General features: G+C 44.8%; 1 protein-coding gene across 5 annotated transcripts in view; it reads left to right on the forward strand.

The window, feature by feature from the left end:
* The window catches only part of PDZD2 (PDZ domain containing 2), a 201,973-nt gene that overhangs the window by 114,034 nt on the left and 67,531 nt on the right, over positions 1 to 20,408 (forward strand). For 4 of the 5 annotated variants that reach the window (XM_059837120.1, XM_059837117.1, XM_059837119.1 and 1 more), the window contains one exon: positions 19,010 to 19,412. In XM_059837120.1, coding sequence (XP_059693103.1) covers positions 19,010 to 19,412 — 403 coding nt within the window. Of the gene's footprint in view, positions 1 to 5,624; positions 5,703 to 19,009; positions 19,413 to 20,408 lie in introns of those variants that run through there. The other variant, XM_059837121.1, reaches the window with a different exon arrangement.

Raw genomic sequence — 20,408 nt, forward strand, 5'->3', positions numbered from 1 at the left:
GCACATGAGTTTTCCTCCATGGGAGAGAGCTAATCCCAGCTGTGTTCAGCTGATCAGCCAATACTCTCAGTGCACAGGTGCAGAGAGGTTAAAAAGCATTCATGTGCCCTGACTCATCCTGCCCAGCTGCTGTGGTCAAGCAGCTTTCTTGGCTGCTAGCAAGGCTCTGAAGAGATCTGTGGAGTAAAAATAGGCATACAGAAAAGCCTGAAGACATGAGATGAGGGCAGTTTCTGCTGATTTCCCATACAGACATGATATCTGGTACCAAAATGTCTTCATGTGTTGTAGAGATATGGGACAGAGTGTGGGGTTAGTGCCCTTCTTCCTGGGGTTAGGGAAGAGTGCTCAGATAGATAATTAAAAGAGTTAATATTAAAATGGTGGTGTGCCAACTGACTGCACGGCTGATTAAAGCTTTAAGAGGTGGATCAGATTAGGTCCCAGACCAGAAATCTCACTAAAAAGCTTTGCATAGCTTTTTATGGGAGCTATTGTCTCTTCTTCTGCATACAGGGTAGTGACACAGCTTTTGTTCTGTCCTGCGGACAGTGGCTGTGAGCGGGCAACATGGTCTAGCTCTGAATATTGCTGGCGTGGGACAGCGGCCTTTTGACATGGCATAGATCAGCATTTTATTGTTGAGATTTCTCCTTTTGTAACTGCTGGTCACATTGGTGGTGAAAGCAGTGCAGCATTTAATGCAGACAAAAGCAATTCTTACGTGCTAGGCAAGTTTGAAATAATCTGGTTTTCCCACGTTTTCTGGACTTCAGAGGTTGGCTGTGATTAGTGGCCCCCTTCTCCTCCTCCAGTAGCCCCATTTCTCACTTTATTTATCAGTTACTGTTTTTATTACCTTCATTTAGTTACTGGGGGGGGGTCTGTCTCCTTTTTTTTGCTTTCCTTTAATTGCCTTTTCCCTAGTTGTAGTTTGACCTTACCACCTGATTGGCAGTAAAGATGATGTGTGACCCTGAAAATGGAAGGTGAATCATTCTTTCCTAGTCTGGTCTTGTACCACAAGCACATTGAGGCAGCAGTGGCCATGGTGGGTCTTGTGCCTGCAGTTCTTGTTGTCTGCCTGGCAGAGCTCTCCTGCTGTTGCATTTGGTGAGGGCAGAGCCCAGCTGACCCACAGCCTACCTACATTAGCCCTGGTCAGATGAGCTGGAGGTGCTTAAGAGCTTCTCATTTTCCAAACACTGAAGACTTTGGTCAGACTAAAACTGGCAGTTACTCCAGTAACAGCACTTCAAATAGCATGTGGGATCTGGGAGTTCTCCCCTTGATCCCTTGGAAGGAGGGCTGATAGTCAGGACCCTGGCAGAGCTGCAGATGGCCCTGTGTTTTTTCTGTCACATCTTTGCCTCTGTGCATCTCTGCATGTGTTTGAGACCAGAGCTGTGCACAGGGCACACTCACACCTTGCCTGCCCTCCTGTGAGAAGATTAAAGGTCAGCCCTGGGTGCTGGGAGCTGCAGGTCTGCTCCTCTCATGAACAGAAGATGGAGCTGAGTTGCAGGGATGCAGGTTGTGTGTGGTCCTGGATGCTGCAGGGTGGAGCACATACAAAAGATGGGCTTGCTCTCAGTGTCTGTAGTGGGGGGATTCACAGCAAGTGCCTGTAGAGCTCTGGTCTTGCAGCTGTATCCTTGCACAGCTATGGTGTTAGAGATTAATGCACTGTTGATGCTGTGAGGTCGTGATTTGATTTAATTTATTTCATATTGAACTCATTAACTGCTCTCTGTCATGCATATTTTTGACCAGCAGTGAGCAAACTGTGATGTGGGTGCCAAGGATGTGTTAGCAGACATTGAATAGTGTGTAAAAGGGTATGATGGGATGGGTGGGGAGACGCTTGCCAGCTCCTGACTTCCACTAAGTTTCCACTGCAGGCTTCACTGCTCATCTGGGGATGAAATGCAGGATCTGGCACTTGAGTCTGCAGGGAGGCTTGACCCATCTTGGAGGTGTCATGATATAAAGCAAGTGTTCAGCTGCTGTTATCATTTCCTTAGGTTAAGAAGCTCAGTTTTGAATTCTTTGTGACAGGATCTGTAAAGGTACAAAAGAAATTCATAAACTGAGTAAATCAATAGCTCAGTAAATCTAATAGGGATTTAAGGTCTGCCCTCCCTTCACTGAATTTGAGTAATGATGATTATATGAGTTTAAGCTGCCAAGTTTGGACTTGAATCCAGACTGCTACTTCAAGCCTTATGTCCTGGCTTTTAGCTTCTGGTCCAGATCCAATACTTTAGGATTAATATATGTATATTGGCAAGTGCAAGTAGACCTTAAAATATGGTAGATATTGGTGTGCTCTGTTCATACCTCTGTTTCATATATATGCATCAAGGCCTTGATTTTCAGATAAAACTGAATAAACTGGAGGAGGTGACAGGCTTTTATGTACAGCAAATGGCTTTTGTGACCCATTTTGGAGAGAACTGGAAGTTTTACACTGGCAGCTGCTGGGCAATACTGGCCTCCGCTCCAAAGAACTGACTTAGGAAGGTACAGAAGGAAGATAAGTGGAATGTATTAAGTAAGTTGAAAAATTAAAGTGAAATGACACAAAATATATAAGTAAGTTTGGTGTGATAACTCTTTTCTTTATAGGACTTCAGCTATTAAGTCAGATGACTGTTGCTTTGCTGAAGGCAAGTCTCTCTAGGTGGTAAATTGTCCTCAGTCCCTCCAAGGTTTAGGTCTTTTCTTATGAAAGCAGTCCCTCTTGCAAACTGAATTTTGCCTGTGGCAACTCCTCTAAGGCATCAACTTCAAGCCTGGTCCAAAGCTAATTAAATCCAAGAGTATTGATCAAATAGTTGGCCTTCTGCTTTGGCTTTGCGTTCTCCTGGCTTGAGCAAGGAGCTGCCTTGAAACCTTGACATCCACTGATGTATTTAGAGCTAGGGAAGGAAAGAAGAACTTGTGCTTTTCTTCTCTTACAGAAAAAAGTGGAAATGCTGTGGGAGATTGAGGAGAAAAACATTTGGAGAGGAGGGCTAACCTCTAAACTGGGAGGTAGGCTGGGATTTTCAGGGGCCAGGGGCATGTGGAGAGCTGACAGCATCTTCCTCTGCTGTTAGCCAGCACATTTCCATAGAGTCCTTGCCAAAAACTTCCCCAAAGTGAGGGACTTTAGTCATAGCCACTACAACAAGGGCTTTGTGAGTACAGTACTGTCCATTGTCCCCTCTTGCTTTCTGTGTCACAGGCAGCTTAGGCCAGCTCTGTTTTTGGGAACATGTAGTGTCTTATGTGAAAAATGCAGTAATAGCTGTGGCAGGGCAATTCTGCCTGGTCAAATGAAACAGGAGTTTGCAAACAGCATGATGGGAAGACAGAACTAGTACTGGGTCAGTGCCTTCAAAGTAGTCAAGAGCTTTCTGTTTACCTGCATGGAATATGTGTGTTTTATGTATGTACAAGAGAAGTGAAAAATCCAGTAGAAAATACGTCAGATTTAATCAGACTTTTGGAGTTTGATAATCATTTTGATAACTGTAATGGTTAGAATAACCATTTTGTCCTATTTTTAAATATCCTATGACTTTAATAATATCTATATCATTGTCCTGCATTTAATGCCAAGCTTTACGTCCTGTAGTATTTTAGATTTAACATGTATTGTGTTAGTCATCCAGACCCTAGACTTTGAGCTGGCACCCAAGCTGCTTTTAACCAAATCAATTGCCCAGCACACTGCAGAATTTTGTGTGGGTATGTATTTCTATATTTGATCAGTCTGAGAACACATACCCCAGACAAAGAAAAATTGTTCATGGGAGAGCAACTGCCGCAATATTTCAGAGTAAGTGCTGAAGCAGCCTAATTTTAAGATTTTGCATATAACAGATTAAGCTGTTAATAGCATCTTGGCATCAAGATAGCACCAGAGAAAAAGGAGATAATCAACAGGTGCTCATCCTTTGGTTTTGGTATTTTCCTGTTTTTGTTTTTAATACCTCATTCCTTATGCATATTGGGGGTGGTGCCATTATTGTCATGGAAACAGGGCATAATGGCGATTAAAATGGATGTGGGTCTTTTGTTTCTGGGACCATGTGGTTGCTGAAGTGTCTCTTCTTGTGCTCAGTGGCAATTTGCTGACATTATCTGATGTATGTGACTTCCAGGAGCGCAGCCAGTGGAGATCACGTGTTTTGTTGCTTCTCATCTGAGTAAACATCAACAAATGGGACCCACAGATTGCCTTTATCATTAAACACAAGGGTCTTGGGGAAGTGGTAGTGGTGTTGGATATTTCTGTCTTCAAAGAAGCTGGTGTTACACTGAATTGCTGGTAGGGAGGAGGTGGACCCAAAACCTCCTTGCTGCAGAAGATTGGTATTAAGTGAGAAGAATGTGGAAGCTGGAAGTCCTGGGGCATTTGTTGCTGTGCTGGGTGTCAGGGCTAAGGGCTTCTGTCCTGGCTGGCAGGAAGGAGAGTGTCATGGCTCCTGATGAATGGGGATGTGTCTCTAAAACAAGACACTGTGCTCTTCTTGGCGAAGCTCTTCAAAAGGCAGGCGTGGCTCTGAGCCATTACTGTGCTCCCGGAAGGAAATCCTGGTAGTGCAGGGCAGGTGGCAAAGTGCCAACTGACTTTTAGGGAGGGTAAGGGTTTGTCAGGGCTTTACTGCTCGAGTTGGGGGTGAATGAGGACAGAGGGCAGCCTTAGGGCTCCTGTAGTTTTGCAGTGGCCAAGGAGGATTGAAAATACCACTATATTGAAGTGCCTGTGGCACTTCACTTACTTGGCATGGACATGTGCAGTCTCTGCTTTGCATGTGGGCTATCTTAATGCCCTTCTGTGTTGCTAGAAGAGCAGAAATGTCATGCTACAAGGATGTGATCCAGCCCCCTGCTTGTCCAACAAAGAAATTCTTGTTGCTAAACAAAAGGCTTTCCTAAGAAATATATAGATGCCCAGAGTTTGAATTTATGCTTTTCTCTGTGGGATGAATCATTGCACTGGTTTTTAATAGAGCCCCTCTGGATTTATGTGGCTGCTGCTCAGATTAAACTCTGATCCGGTGTGTGAAATAAGATTCAGTAGTTGTTGTGCTCTGCTGCTGTCCTGACACTTGCAGAGAATTGCTGGTTAAAGTCTGCTTCTGGCTTTTTCTGTGCAGATAGCAGTTACTAAACACATTACGGAGCATCCTCCTTTCAGGTGGCACTGGCTGTCTGCACGTGTTGCTACTTGATGTTTTTTTAAGCAAACATCCAATACCTGCTGGCTTGTTGGTTGTATTTTGTTTAATTGAATTCAGTCTTATGTGAGAACATGCTGACAAGTCCAATCAATACAGTCAGTGAAAGTGTAGGAAGAGGAGGGGAAGGAAATCAGCTATATGACATGTTATAAACTAATAACGAAGTTGTTGTGATGATTTGTAATGGTAATTTTTACTTCCCCCTGTCAGAACTTGCTGCTTTTTTTCCCCTCCCCGTAGTTGCTGCCAGGTTCTGCCCTGAAATTCAGAATTACGATTTGTCACACCTTGGGAGCAAGCAGTGTCGATTCCCTTGGGGAGGGGAAGCAAGCTGGAAGAGCTGGCGGCGGAGCTGGGTACTTTGGGTGGGGCAGCGAGTGGAGGAGGAGCAGGAGAGGACGGGGGATTGGGGTTGTAGGGAGTGCCAGTGGTGCTGAGCCCTCGGATGCATCCCTGCTGGTCTCTGCTGTAAGTAAACCTGCATGTAAAGCAGATAAATGGAAGTCAGAAAAAAGGGAAATTTCTTTTCCTGTGATGCTGTTGCCTTTGACTTTCTTGACTTTTTTAAGAAGCAGAGGCTTATCTGCCAAGTAAACCCACTCTTTAAGAAGCAGGGATGGGCAGGAACTCTTGGAATTAAAATTTGTGAGCCTTGCAGTCTGCTTTTCTGCCCTTTGCATATCTTGTAGGGGTTTGTAAACTTTGTTTTGCTTGACAGCCCGTCTGCATCTATGAGGGAGGGTTTGCCTCTGGCTAGTGTGCCCTTTGCATTAAATTAAGCAATCTCTGCTTCTCTGTCCTGCAAAAGTTGAACTGGAACAGCTGTACAGCTCATCTGTAGTACAGCAACTATTTTTTTTACCCTCCCTCTTTACTTTTTTTACTGCAGCTTTTGTTTTCTGTGTCTTCTCTTGTGTGTCTGTCTTCCATCCCCTTGTGCTGTCACTGTTGAATATTCAAACTCTTGATCTGCACATGGGCTAAAATCATTATTGCTTTGAACTTACAAATGAATTAAGTGAATTCCCACATCCAGCACAGTAAAGGAAAATATTCAGTTTGAAATATAATTTGGAGCCTATAGGAAAATGCATCTGATGAAGTTTGTGCTAATTCTATAGCTTCAGTACCAAAGCACCAGCTCTGTTATCATCAAGAGTATTGAGTGCAAGCTCTGTATTTTCATAGTAACTCAGTATGGCTAATTAGTTTGAAGGCTCTTTGAAGAAGCCGATGTATTGACTAAATAAGCTCTTATTTTTCAAAGCAAGTAAAGGCATTCTTAATTTGCAGAGCCGATAGTTGTGAAACTGCCTTCAGTTTGCATACCAGGAGCCAGTTGAAGCTGAGTCTGCTCGGATTCAGGCTTACTCCTGCGCTGTCTGCCAGGGTTGGTGTCAGTGTGCTCGAGGGAGGTTTCTGGGTCTTTGGCACAGTAGCACAGCATAAATGTGTGCCACTGGGCTGGATGTGCCCAGGAGGGGGATGTCATGTAATGACTGCCTCTGCATCATTGAAATCAGGGGCAGTATTACCAGTCTGTTCCCTGTTTGCAGGCAGTTGGATCCAATAATGAAGAGCAGCTTTGAGTTTCTAACCAGATGACATGGCTAATCCTTAGGCATGTATAAAGCGGCCGTAGTTATTAGGAGATTTGTGGCTTTGAAAGTTCGGATTCCCTTAGTGCAGTTTGTTAATGGCAAGGATTTGCAGTAAGTGAATAATAGATGAAAGTCATCAAAAGGCTTACAGGGGATTTCTTGTGACGTGGTGCTGGTCTGTCTTGTGCCAGAGCTGCAGATTTCTGGGTGGATCGTAAAATCTAAAAAAAAATTTTAAAAAAAAAGGAAAAAAAAGGCAAGAGAAAAGACAAAAAGGAGGGCAGTCATTCCTGTTTTGTGTCACTTTGGATGATCAAGTTGATGGCGTGATGCTTTGGGAAGTACAGCCACAATGCAGAGTGCTGTATCCTTAATTCCCTTGGCTCTGGCTTTTCCATGGGCCAGCAATGCCCCAACAGCAAAACAGACCCTTCATAGCCCCAGGGTCTGGCAGCTGGAGGGGAAGAGGTGCCCCTGGCCATCTTCCCTTCTGCACTGTGTGAAGTGAGCAGGGCTGGTGCTGCCCCCCCTCACCATCTGGCACAGCTCTTCACTGGACTCCCAGGAGTACTTCTGCCTGTAATGCCTCTGGTGCCACAGCACCAAGCATTTCCTACAAGGCAGGAGCTGCTCACCCCAGTGGGGTCTGCAGCTGTGGGTGACGCCTCTCCTATGGGACTGTCCCTCCTGCTTAGGCAGGAGGGTGTCCCAGTGCTTGTGCCAGGGACTTTGCTCAGCTGGGGTGGTGCACAGCAATGCCTGCCCTTACCTGCTTCTGTGGTCATAGATTTTGTCCTTAGTCACTGGGCTGGTGCACCTGCAGACACCTTTTGGATCAACCCCTGGCCAGAGCCCAGGTCAGGGCTGCAGGCAGCTCCTCCTGAGTCCATGAGGAGCACAAATCAATGAACAACTCTCTCTCTCTCTTGTTATAGTTTGATAGAGGTATGAGGCAGAAAAAAGTTGGGCAGAAAAGTTGTGGGGTGGTATCCTGACATGGGATGAAGTGTGAGAGCTTGCTATCTCCCATTTGTTTTAAATGTAAAAAAAATGCATTTAACTCTGCTGTCGTGTTCCAAGTTGAATTGCACCTGTGTTGTGTTTGGCAGCATCTAATTAAGCTACAACTTGGGGCAAATCCTGATGAGTTTTGGCTGCAGAAGCAGCTGGGGAAGATTGATTTGTTGCTGGTAAAAGCCAGTTATGTGAATAGCTGCAGAAAGCAAAGTCCTATCCACCCTCCTGACTGTTGAAATAATCTTCACTTCCGGGGTGTTGGTGAGGACTGTCTCAAGGCAGTTTCTGTGATTTTATTCTGCATCATGGCCTGCCGGAGGGATGCTTGTGTGTTTTGTAGCTAGAAGTGTGGTTATAGCAGCCTACAAGATCTGTATTTAATCCAGAAGCTCCACTGTGTGCGAAGCATTTGTTGGGAAGTTGAAGTCATCTGCAAGCTCTAATCCATGGGCCCTCTGAGGAGGGCATGTCTGTCTTGTTTGTGTTTCAAAACCAAGTGAAAGTTGAGAAATGTTTATGGCTACTGCCATGTGTGTTCCTTAATTCTTCTCCCTTTTGGCTTCATTCAAACTCACTGTGTTAAAAACAAAGTGAGGATGTAATTAGAAGCTCGTTTATGTGAGGATCCATGTAAAGAGGCAAACTCCCTACAGGCAGATAGGCACATGTATATCTGGCATAGTTCAGTTCCTGCCATGCAGGCTGTTGTGTTGCAGAGACCTGCTGTAGTTCCCAAAATTTACTTGAGCATTGGATTTTGGGGATGTGCAGTGTCAGTGGAGGTTTCATCCTGGGGGCAGTTGTCACCTTAGCAGGAGTGACCCCTGGGTCATTGACAGCCTCAGCAACTTGGTAGATGCTGCTCTGTTGTTGGTGATCTGCTTCCGGGCGGTTAAGTGCCTGAATGCAAAGCAGTGCACTTGCCTGGGCTCAAGTAACCTCCGCCCCATCACTGGGCAGCTCACTGGGAAATGTTTGTTCTCATGGGGAATTGTAAAACTGAAAGAGTGTCAGCATGGTTAGCTTGTTCTACAGAGGGTGAGTCCTTTATTCTGGCCAGACAGCAGGAATATCAAAGATGTGTTTAGGCAGTGGGAGAGAGAAATGGTTTGGTGTGACTGACGGAAATTGTTGAGCAAGAGATGGTGTTTTGTGCAGGGTTATTATGGTTGGAAACCTGTCCCAGCATGCAGGGGAAGCACGGTTCAGCAAGCCCATAGTCAGAGCCGAAAGCAGTTCATCCCCAGGATTTACTGTGTCCCCACCACAGAGAGCAAAACAGTGAAGTTAAATAGCTAAGTAAACCTCCTGTCCCTGCAGGCAATGGACCTCAAAAGGCAAAATTATTGTTTGCAAGAGTGGGTGCGAGTGAAAGGAGACGCTGACAGGCTGGTGGGGAGGGCTGAGTCTGGGCAGCCTGTAAGCATTGTGGTCGTGGGTGACAGCATCACTGCGCGTGTTGAGAGTCTCACTACTTGTGGAAAATTCACTCCTTTTCTTCCTTGGGCCTAGCTGTCCTGAAGTCACAAAAAGTAATGTATGTAGGGGTACATTTGTGAGAGTTCAGGCTCTTTCCCACCTATTAAGGTTTCTTGCAGTATTGTCAGATCATACTTTCCAACTTTTCCCCTGCTCTGATAGAGTGTTCGGTTTTCCATTTTGCTGTTAATGAAGACCTGTATTTCTTATCTCAAATAATGTTTCTTGGCTTTGTGGTCAAATTGCAAGATCTGGGGATGCTGAATAACAGGAAAGAGGAAGCAGTTGATTTAAGTAGCTACCATTTGCAGTATTAGGAAGAATCCTGGAAAATGCTCAAAGCCAAGCAGTCCTCTGAAGGTGAGTAGCCCTTGCTGCTAGAATTGGCCCCCTCAAATAAATCTGAGAGCTGTGAATTTGTTCCTTCCCTATCTGCCCCCCAGCAGTTGCAGGGTTATTTGAAGCCTGGCTTCTCTCTGTTAATAGGGCTCCTCTCAGGAGCTCAAGTGAGCCTGCAATAGCGTTGGAAATAAGTGTCTTCTTACCCAGCATACTGCTTCCTGCTGTAAAAAAGACTTGATTAAATTTTCTGGCTCTCATTTTCATTGCTTGCAGACATCCAAACCTTCTCTTTTCAGAGGAAAGAGGTACATTGGGAATTACAACTAATGTTAAAACATAAATAATGTGATTTGCCAAAACAATGTTGCAGAGATTGTTATTTTGTTTTGTTTCATGTTTTTTTTTTTTATTTGTCCCCCCATTTGAGATACCATTGTAAAACTTTGCTGCTGGAATAAAAGGTATTTCAGTGAGATGTGTTTGTTCTCTTACCTTTTGGGCATTTGTGATAATTTCTGCATGGGGAAAAATAGGCAAAAGGGTGATCTCAGCTCCCAGAAACAGCCTGTACCTGCCACTAGCACTTCCCTGTGCTGCTGTAGCAGCACTGGCTGGGGGCAGATTCAGATCCCATGGTCTTGCAGCCCTCCCACCAGCAAGCTTGGCATCAGGGAGTTGTCAAAATCACACATGGAAATTTTTGTGGCATCCTCCCCGGCAGTTCTGTCTGTGCAAAATTCCTGGATTATGGTAAAGAATATCGTCTGTGCTGAACTCATTCAGTTTTGAGTACAAACCATTTCTCTCCTGTTAAATCTATTCCTGGCTGTCACTGCTTCCTGGTGTGATTTGAAGCTGGGAGCAGAATTAGATAAAAGATTTGCAGGGAGGAAGAGGGAAGGATGTGAGCTGGATGCTTAGAAAGTGGTTGTTTTAGAGGGATGATCCTAAAATAGCACTGAGGAAAGGCAGAAGCCCTGGAAATAGGGTGGTGAGGTGTAAACACAGTGACAAGATTTGAGAATTCAGGATGAAGTTGCAGCAGCATCATACACTGGAGGTACTTTGTACGTGGGTCACACATGGATGGCTTTTGACCCTCTTCCTTCTTCTTTCATGTGAAGCATGTATGCTTTCCAGCTGGATGGTTTATTTTGGACACTGCTCTCAGGCACATGGTGTGATTCTTAGGATTGTGTCCTATGCAGGACCAGGAATTGTGCTTGAGGATTCATGTTGGATCCTTTCCAACTCAGAAAGTTGGAAACTTCCAGCTCAGAGTGTTCTATGATTCTGCTCCATGTTTTACAAATGGGCTTGTTTGGGCTTTCCAGTAATGGAGTCTTATACCTTGGTAGGAACAATATGTCATGCAGGAAAGAGCACGTCCACCTCTGGGCTTCCAGAGGAAGGGGATTTGATGCCTTCTTTGGTAAAAGCATAGAAGAGGTATAAAACTCAGCCTGCCTCTTAAGTGCTCAGTGAAACATCAGTTGTACAGGTAGCCACTGGAAACTGGGAGGAGTTGCACAGGACAACCTTTGGAGCTTCAAGGATCTTGTATTCTAAAGGAAGTCATCGTGGTGGGAGAGACTGTATCTGATCAGTAGCAACACAGCATAGGTCACTCAGCAAACATGGGTGATAATGCCCATGTGAAACTTGGTATCATTTTGGTCTGTTACAGCCAAGGTTTTTGTAATTTTAAATTGATAACTAGCCGCTTTAAATTGTTTAGGATATTGTAACTGGAAGTTATATTTGCGAATGTGGCTGCATATCCAGCTGAATGTCTGTTTGCAGCAGAGCTATAAGCTGACAAATTGGAGCCAGGATGGTTTTTGGATTAGCCCACTTCTGTTTGTACACTCTGCCACTAACCAAGGAACAAAGAGGATTTAGCTCCTTAACACCCATTAGTCTGTCTCTTGGACCCAAACCGAAAAACCATGTGTTTCTGTCTGCTGTGACTTGTAAATGCAGATGTGGAGGTTGTTTGTTCATTAAGATCAGGGCCTCTGTAAATGTTGAGTCCAAAATCTCTGCAGTTGGAATGCAGCATCACTGCTCTGCCCTGCTAGGACAGCCATACATCAGCAAATCCCAAATGATTTTATGATGCCTGCAGCTGCAAAATCTGCTAGGTTTAGGATGTCCATCAGAGTTTTGGTAGATCCTCAGGTGTGGAGAATTTATAAAGCTCCTCAAGTCATCCTGTTCAGCTGCTTGTTCTGCGAGGGGAGAAGGATCACTGTGGCCATTCACATCCTTTTTCCACATGCAGTGTAATCTGGGGGTCCCTGCTCTGCTTGTTGGTCTCCCAAAGCCCTGCATATGGTTTTGAAGCATCTCAACAACGTTCAAGGTAGAAGTATGTGAGTTTTGTGCTGTGCCAGCATAATTCAAATGGTCTTCTCTCCCCACATTTGGTGGGGATGCGATTCAGCTGGGCTTCCTTTTGTGCGGAGAGGGTGGCTATCCTTTGGGTTTTAGAAATGGGAGGTATGAATGCTGTACAGCCAAAGCCAGACACTGCTCCTGTCTGCAAGGTGTGTGCAACTCCCTTGCCCTGGGCTGCGGACATGTCTCTCAGCCCTTTTTAGGTGAGGGCTGTTGGTGGGAGTGGAAGTGTGCTCCCCTACCTCTGCCATTCTTCTCCTGTCCCTGCCCCTGTGCTGCTGGGACCAGATGGGGTTGTTGTCTGTGTTTAAAATCCTCATCTTGAGGACTGAATTTTTAAAAGTTTGCTGTAGCTGTATAATTTCAGGCTGGATTGTTTCCTTGGGTTCATTTGTTCTGTTGCCAGCATGACTGTGCCAGCACCTGAGCAGGCAGGATATGGGGTGGGAGGAAAGCTGTAGTGCTATTTGGTGTAGGCTGATCCCAGATATAAGTTGATTGTGAAACTGCAGTATTTAAATCCAGTGGCTTCACCACCTCAGACCTTAGAGTAACTCTGTGGAATGCCATGTTGTTGTCCCTATCTTTCTAAGGAAAGACTTGCCTGGGATACTGTCAGGGATGTAGAGTACAGGAAGAGGAAAGGAATTCAGTCTTCCCAAATTCAAAGCCACATCATTGCATTGGTACCAGGTGGCGTGAGATGTCTCACCAGGCTTTATCTTGGTCCTGTGTCACAATTCCAGAAAAAGCTGTAGGCAGGCATGTAGTCCATGAATGTACAACGGCAATCCTCCCTCCACTCCCTTTCCACCATTCCTGACAGTTCAGGATTTCACAGTGCTCATGGAGGTCTTGCCCAAGGCCTCCTGCCAGCCTTGTTAAGTATACCTTGAAACATAACTTACAAAGTTGTTTTTTCTTCAAAATTGTGCTAAATCTAGTTGCATTCTGTGCTATAATTTTAATTGTGAAAAATATGGCATAGACAAAAACACTGGATTCAGTTTTGTTTTTCAGAAAGCTGCTTGAGAAAAACACAGTGTGCCACAGAGAGCCATGGCCACTGTGAGACTTAGGGCTGTTGCTGCTTAACCTTGGCCACAAGCTGGGGGCTGAGGGTTGCTCATTCTGAAAAGGGAGATGGGAGCACCTTCTGTGTTCCTTGCGCTGTTTGAATGCTCTCCCTGGGTGTGATTAGGAGCTGAGCTCCCCAGCTGGCTTCTCCTTTGCTTTTTCTGCCTTTCCTCAAGTTTATTAAGTGTGGCAGAGAACATTGTGTCCCTTGTGTGTGCCATTGCCTGCAGAGCCTGAGGCAGGAAAGGGCTTGTTGGTGACGAGATTTTGGATCAAGTTCATTCCTGGTGTGCTTCAGTTCTGTGCCCAAGACTGTTGAAGCAATAGCCAGGTTTACAAACACTGTTGCTTTCTGCTAAGGCTGGTGAGCTTAATCCTCCAAGGAGGTGGATGAGAGGGCTGGTCATCAGGTGTCCTTGCAGTTCTCAGGAGGTGGAACCTCTTGCAAGCTTGGATGTAGCAAGGTTTTCCCTGGTCTTTGTAGGTTGTAGGCTGGTGTTCCCTTTTGCCTGCAGACATTAAGACAGACTTGACTCCTGGCTGAAGATGTGGCGATCTCTGGAAAATTCCCATTGGTGCTTGCCAAAATGAGTCCTTAGTGGGACAGATGTTCTTGCACAGTGACGGCACTGAGGTGAGGGTTTCATCAGGAGCATCAGTCACTATCTGTTAGTCATTAATTTGCCTTACCTGAAAAGCAAGTTTGCTCCTTTGCAGACATCATGGAGAAATGTTAAGTTTAGCTTTTAAAATCCCCCTTGAGTCTGGAGGTTTCAGTTCTGCGAGGATCTGCACTGCCCTTCATGTTTCCAGCCTGAAGAAGGTTGAGTTTCAAGACATTTTACCATGCCAAACTCCTTTAGAGAAGAGCATAAAAATGGTCTGTCTGTCCTGCAAAGGACATTATAGGTCCCAGGAGGGCTAGGCAGGGGCTCTGAAAGTGGTCGTCTCGACTGAGGTTTCTGCTCAGTTTCTGCCTCAGTTTCTGTCTTGGTGAGCTGCATGATGGGTTGGCTGGCGAGATGTCAGTGATACTGTGTGTATCATTTCCAAAGCACTTTCTGATCTGTCAGGATGAAGATTTCTGGAGAAATGCTAAATAGTATTATTAGTGTAAAATAAACATACTTCAATATTTCTGACCCTAAAGTGGATCCAGATGCTTTCTTATGGCTGCTGGATGTGCTTTGATTTTCCATGGCTTAGTGTGGCTGTCTGTATTTGTTAAAGTGAGATAGGATGTGACAAAGAGCTTGTCACAGCATGCTCTTGTCAAGTCAGAAAACCTTTATTTTTATACATGCACATGCTCAAAAAAAAAAAAAAAGTAAAAAAAGACAAAATTACTGTCTTAGTCTAAGGCACTATTTCCGAGTCTGACACTTCACATGTGTGCCAGGGAGGTTGGAATAAACTCAGTGAGTTTATCAGTTCTTATGATCACAGCAGTCAGTTCAGCTGTGTAGGGGAGAAATGGGATTTGCCTGAATAACTCAAAATATTCTCCCAAGGAAGTGAACATGTGTCTCTGTCTTTATAGCTCTGATACAAAAAGGGTATTAAATGCCCCTTGATACCAGCTACAGGTTGCATTTTCCAGCCTGTGGTTGAGCTTCGTGAGAGGTAACTGTCCAACTCTGTTTCAAGTCTAAAACAATTTTTCTCTGGTTTTAAGGATTATTAACATTTTCATGGTTTCTCTGCTACAGAGAAGAACTAGTCTTCCCCACTGTTTAAGGGTTACATTTATATGGGTTGGGGTTGTACCAGCACTGGTGCCAGGGTGAGATCAAAGCAGCAGGAGCAGCTGGGTGGTCCTTCCTTCTGAGCATGCCAGTGGGAAATGTTTCCAAGCCAGTATTACAGGGATTTTTTTTTTTAGATCCTGTTTGTGGAGATGATGCTGCAGTGTCTGAGGGGACTCCCAGCTATGCCAGGGAGATTTGACACTACCTTGCAAAGAGTGGAAAATACAGAAAGTGTGGATGGGTGTTCTGCTGGTAAAATGTTTTGGTTTGGTAACTGATACTGACAGATGTATGATCAGCTAGTAAAATCTCTTGCATTCTTAAAATCAGTGATAATAGGATTTGTTATGTGTTGTGATTTGGTGGCAGCTGGAGTATCTGCTCAAGGTTTCTAAGCTGGTGTATGAGATCCAGAGCTTTCACCAATGTGTATTCCATCCTCTGCAAACCAAAGTGAGAACAGAGAATCTCATTTTCCAATAAATTTAGATAAATCAAAGCTGAATTAGGGATGCTTTTTTGTCCACACACCTTCTCCATCCAAGCTGAGGTCTGTGTTCAAACGCAGTGACAATTTGGAGGTTGCTGCTGATTCTCCACATCTGTGTTGCGAGCTGCTGGGTGTGCTCATCAGCTCTGATCCTGTGCTCCCTGAGACACTGTTGGTATATTGATTGCAAAAATCTCTGCAAGTGCTCTATAGGGAGCAAATCTAAAAAAAACCCCAACTTTTCTGCATTGCACACTTTAAACCCCTTGAGAAGGGGAATTTGAAGTACTTTCCATATTTTTGCAGTTTTCTGCTGTCCAGAGACTGTATAATTACATTTTTTTGAGTCTGTCCCACTACTCCCTTCTGGCATGGGATGCTCCTAGATTGATAGATTGATAGAATTGATACCTAGATTGATAGAAAATACCTAGATTGATAGAAAACAAGGTAAAATATGAAGGTTCTCACTCATTTAATACAACCTTACCTGCACTTTGCACAGTGTTGAGAGCTTGCTGTGCTTCCCTTGTAGTTTATTTTTTTGCTTTTTACTTAAACAGGAAAGAAATGGCAAAGGAGAAGGAAGCCAGCCAAGTAGCTGGCATGTACTTAGTAGAAATTGCAGGTGGATCAGGCTCCTTGGTTATCATTCCCACCTTGGAAGAGCAATACAATGAAATGACCACAATTTCTTAGTATATTATTTTCGACTTGTCTCCTATCTTGTGGTATGAGTTTAGTGTTCTATCAGTGCTAGTTTTCCTGGTCTTTGGTTTGAAAGAAACTCTTGAGATAATGGTGCCACTTACTGCATCCCTGGTCCCAGCAGGACTTAGCCTGTCCGGAAATACCCGACATGATCCAGTGTATGCAGTGACTTGCTGCCATGCAAAGGTGACTGCTCGCTGACCCAGAGAACACCTCTTTTTTTTTTTTTTGCATAAGCCCATGAGTTACTACAGGCTGCATGCCTGGAACATGCAGGCCATCTCAACATATGGAGTAAATCAACACAGCTCTGCTGACTTCAGTGCAGCTGTATCTATAACCACTTGCTGTAACCCTGCTCCAGACTGAAGGGATGATTATGTATGAAGAGTGGATAGGAAGAATAGGAAAAAAAACCCTCCTTTTCTCTTACAGCTTTACACTTTATGAACAGAATAAATGGGCCATGAGTGGAAGTGAAATAGTAAATTTTTTTTGCCTCTTTAGAATTACTTTATTTGGACATATGCAAAGTTCCCTCTTGTTCTCCATACTTCCTAAATCAAGTAGTTGATATGCATGCACTTGGTTGCTGTCATTAAAAAAGACATCAGTAATTAGTTCAGAGATTGGTGTTTCAAAAAGCCCCATATACACGCACCTGCACAGAAACGAATCGGGCAGAGTTGACACTGCATAAAGACAGGGTGGGCAGCACCCATGCAAGGCGCACAACTGTGGGAAGAGGAGCTGCTTTCCTGTTTCCCTGTGCCAAGAGAAACAGTGCTATCAGGCTTATGTGTGATGGATCAGAGTGCACTGGTATTGCTGCAAGCAAAAGTCATGAATTTTAATCAATTTTACTGGCTGCCTTGAAATTTGAGTTGAAAGATAAATGTGAAAAACAGGCAGCCCATATTGTTTCTGGAACATAACTGCCCCTTTTCAGTTGATTAAAAGAATTCGTCTTTTAACTTGATAATCAAAAATACTTCTATGTTAGCTCAGGATTTTTTTTTTCTATGCTAACCCTTCAGGTCCTGCCAGCTTCATGTGTCTCCCAGAGCCAAGTGTCACCTTGTGGCCGCCCAGACAGTTGACCTTTGCTGCAGAGACTTCCCAACTGGCGGGGCTTGTTGGCTGTCTGCTTTCAGCCATTTGGAAAAAGATGGGTTTAGGGCTTTATTTAAATATTCTTTATGTCTGGGGAAGGGGAGGGAAAAAAGGATTGCCTGGTGAAAACTGAAAGGACTGTCCAGGGAGTTGGAGTTCAATTTATATTCATTGGGAACTTAGGCACAGCAAGCATACTTGTCCTTCCCATCTGTGGCTCCAGGGCTGCTTTTAAGGTTATTTAGTTGTGGTATTCATTTAAACATCAGTCTTCCTAATTAAACATAAGTGATTTGAATGCCAGTGTTGTCTGTGGGGGACATCGAAGCTTTGCAAAGAAGTGGAGTGAAAATATCAGCCCTTGTCCCTGGACAGAAATACACACCCATCATATTACTTCCAGCCCCTGCCAGGCTGGTCTGGCTTACTTTGAGTAGCTGAGAGTGCTTTCCTCACTCCTTTGCTTCAGGGGTTATCGTAGCTGCTTTTCCTGTTTTGCCATTAAGTCACCTCTGTGCAGGATTAAGTTTGAAAGATTTATTTTATGGCCAAACAACTTTTAAGAAAGGGAAATGGAAAATTAGCCTACAAGCAGCAGGGAGGGAAAAACTTGGTGGCAGACTCCTGAGTGGTTCCTCCTCTCTCTGCTGTGCTATTTTCTCTTATTATCTGTGGTTCAACTCTACACCTAAAAGCTGTAGGTTCAGCAACTGCTCTGTATTAGTGAAGATTTCATTTGGTTGCAGCTGCAGCACAGGCTTATTTAATGCTCTGGGAAATTCATTCTGGCTACCTTCACTAGAGAGAAAGGCAATATAGTTTTGGGGCCTAAATTAGTGTGAAAGGGCACATACAAACCTGCTATGTACAAATTCCAGCTTGTTTGTACTCTCAGTTGGTTACACCCTTGGCTCAGAACCCAAATATTTCAAGAATTTGGGTTGAGGTATATCCTTTCCTAAAAGAAGCCTGAAGTTAGATTCCCCTTTTGCATCAGTGGGTGCAGTTTCTGTAAGGTCACAGAGGGTTTGTTTGAAGCAGAAATGTTAATTCCTCCAAGGCATGTCTAGAGACTTTGGGAGGGGAAGTGATGCTTTGCTCTGGTAGGAGAACCTGGGGGCTGCTCCTTGCACAACTGAGATGACTTGGCCCCTGTTTTGATTAGAATATGCTTGTATGAAGGAAACCCACCTGATTTCCACATCTCTGTAAAGCATCTGGGATGCTTTGTAGTGCTGTGCCTTGCCGTACTGGGGCCATTGGTGTTGTGCCTGCTTACCCTAGTGGCTGATTTTTTTATTTTCCCAGTGGCCTTCAAAGCATGTACATATGCTGAAGCAGAAGATTAGTTTCATTAAGGAGGCTCATTTCAGATGCAGATGCTCTATAGGCTTCTGCACAAATGAGTCCTGCCTATTTTTAGAAAATATTTCTTTATTTTAATACTCTGCTGGAAACATTCTCTGCTCTCTTTTCCTTACTTCACCTTTACATGTTGCTGCACTGCAGATAAGGAGGTCATATCTGGTGGCATTTATCAGCTGTCATGTTATGCTGTGGTGGGATCAGCCTGGGTGGCTGGTAGGGCTGTTAATTATTCCTGATATTTTCTTCAGACACTGAGGAAAGAGCATTTGCCAATTCCTCGCGTTATCCTAACATGTCCATACACCAGGTAATCAGCTGGCTGAGACAGTGCAGGAACATCACAGGGCGCAGCGAGTTGGGATGCTGGGGTGGGATGTGGGCACTGCAGGGCGAGTGGTCAGTGGTCCTCACACATCCCTTTCCTTGCAGTTACCTAGCCGAGCAGTGCTGGAATGGCGGCTTTGTCTACCTGATCATGTTGCGCCGCATCAAGCGCAAAGCGCCCCTGCCTCCCTCCAACGGCAACAACAGCAACAGCTGCGACCCCAAAGCCAAGCCCAGCCCTGAGCCCGGAGACAGAGCTGCTCAAAATGGGAAAAGGACCAGGAAGTTCGGAGTCATCACCAGGACGCCGGGCAGCAAGGACAGCAAGGAGAAGCTGGGCTCAGAGCACGGGAACGGGCACTGCACGCCGATGGAGGTGGAGGTTGCTCAGCCAGAGACCTCTGAAGCAGAGAGCAATGGGGAAGAGCAGCACCAGGGCACCGGGGCACCGTACCGGGGCCGGCTGTCAGATGATGGCATGCCAGACATTGGGGACCAGGCTGCCCAGGTAAGTTTGATTTAATTCTTCTCGAGAAGAACACAGCAGGTGTGCAAGCAAATTAGGTTGATTTCTCTAGCAATTCTCTGGTTTCAGTGCTCTGACCTTGGGCTGAGCCTGTAGGTGACAATACTAGCTGTCAGGGCACCCGGCTGTGGGATGGCATCTAAAACACGGGGGCAGGACGATTGGAGAGCTAAATAGTAATTGTTGGAAACCTCTGTCATACTCCATCTCTGATGGCGGGTAGGTCCTTTTATCTCTTGACCTGTCAGGGTTGGCCTCAGAATTTTTTGTTGAGACAACTGATGACCCTACAACACTGGAGCAGGAGGTGTCAGTAGAAGATGGTAATTTTTGTCCTTTGGAGCTTCATGTTTAGCTCTGCCTGGACTTGATGTCACCTTACAATTCATGTTAACATTGGGATTGAAGCTTCCCTTTTTGATGCACCAGACCACATTGCATGTATTTGTGATATGAAACTTGTTTGGCCAGTGTCTGGGAACCACATGGAAGTAATTGTGGATTTTGCTCAGAGTTGATGAGATAGACAATTTGTTAATGTTTGGGACGACAGTGGGATTGGGGTTTTCATTGCTTCTCTCTTCGTTCTAATGGAGATCTTGGGGTTTGTTGGCTGTCTGGAATTGCAGCATTGCTGGATGGAGGAAAATAACCCAAGCCTTGATCAGGTTTCAGTACGCATCTATCACCAGAAGCACTGTCTGCCAATCTTTCCAGAGGCACTGATAGTATAAACAGATGAAGGCTGCTTTGCTGGGCTTGGGGCTGGCTCCAGCAGCTGGTTTTGGTTTTAAGACTTCAAAGCTGGTAACAAAGCACTGCGAGTGGACATCTCATCACTAAATTCTGTTGAGAAAAGCAGGGAATTAAACGCGCCCTCTGAATTAGTGCTCCTCATCCACTACTCCAGGGTAGTGGTGATTGTGGTTGTAACGTTACAGTAATTTAATTTAAAGTACTTTGTAGGAGTTAAAAGCA

The sequence above is a fragment of the Haemorhous mexicanus genome, chromosome Z (assembly GCF_027477595.1).
Source record: "Haemorhous mexicanus isolate bHaeMex1 chromosome Z, bHaeMex1.pri, whole genome shotgun sequence".
Lineage (NCBI taxonomy): Eukaryota > Metazoa > Chordata > Aves > Passeriformes > Fringillidae > Haemorhous > Haemorhous mexicanus.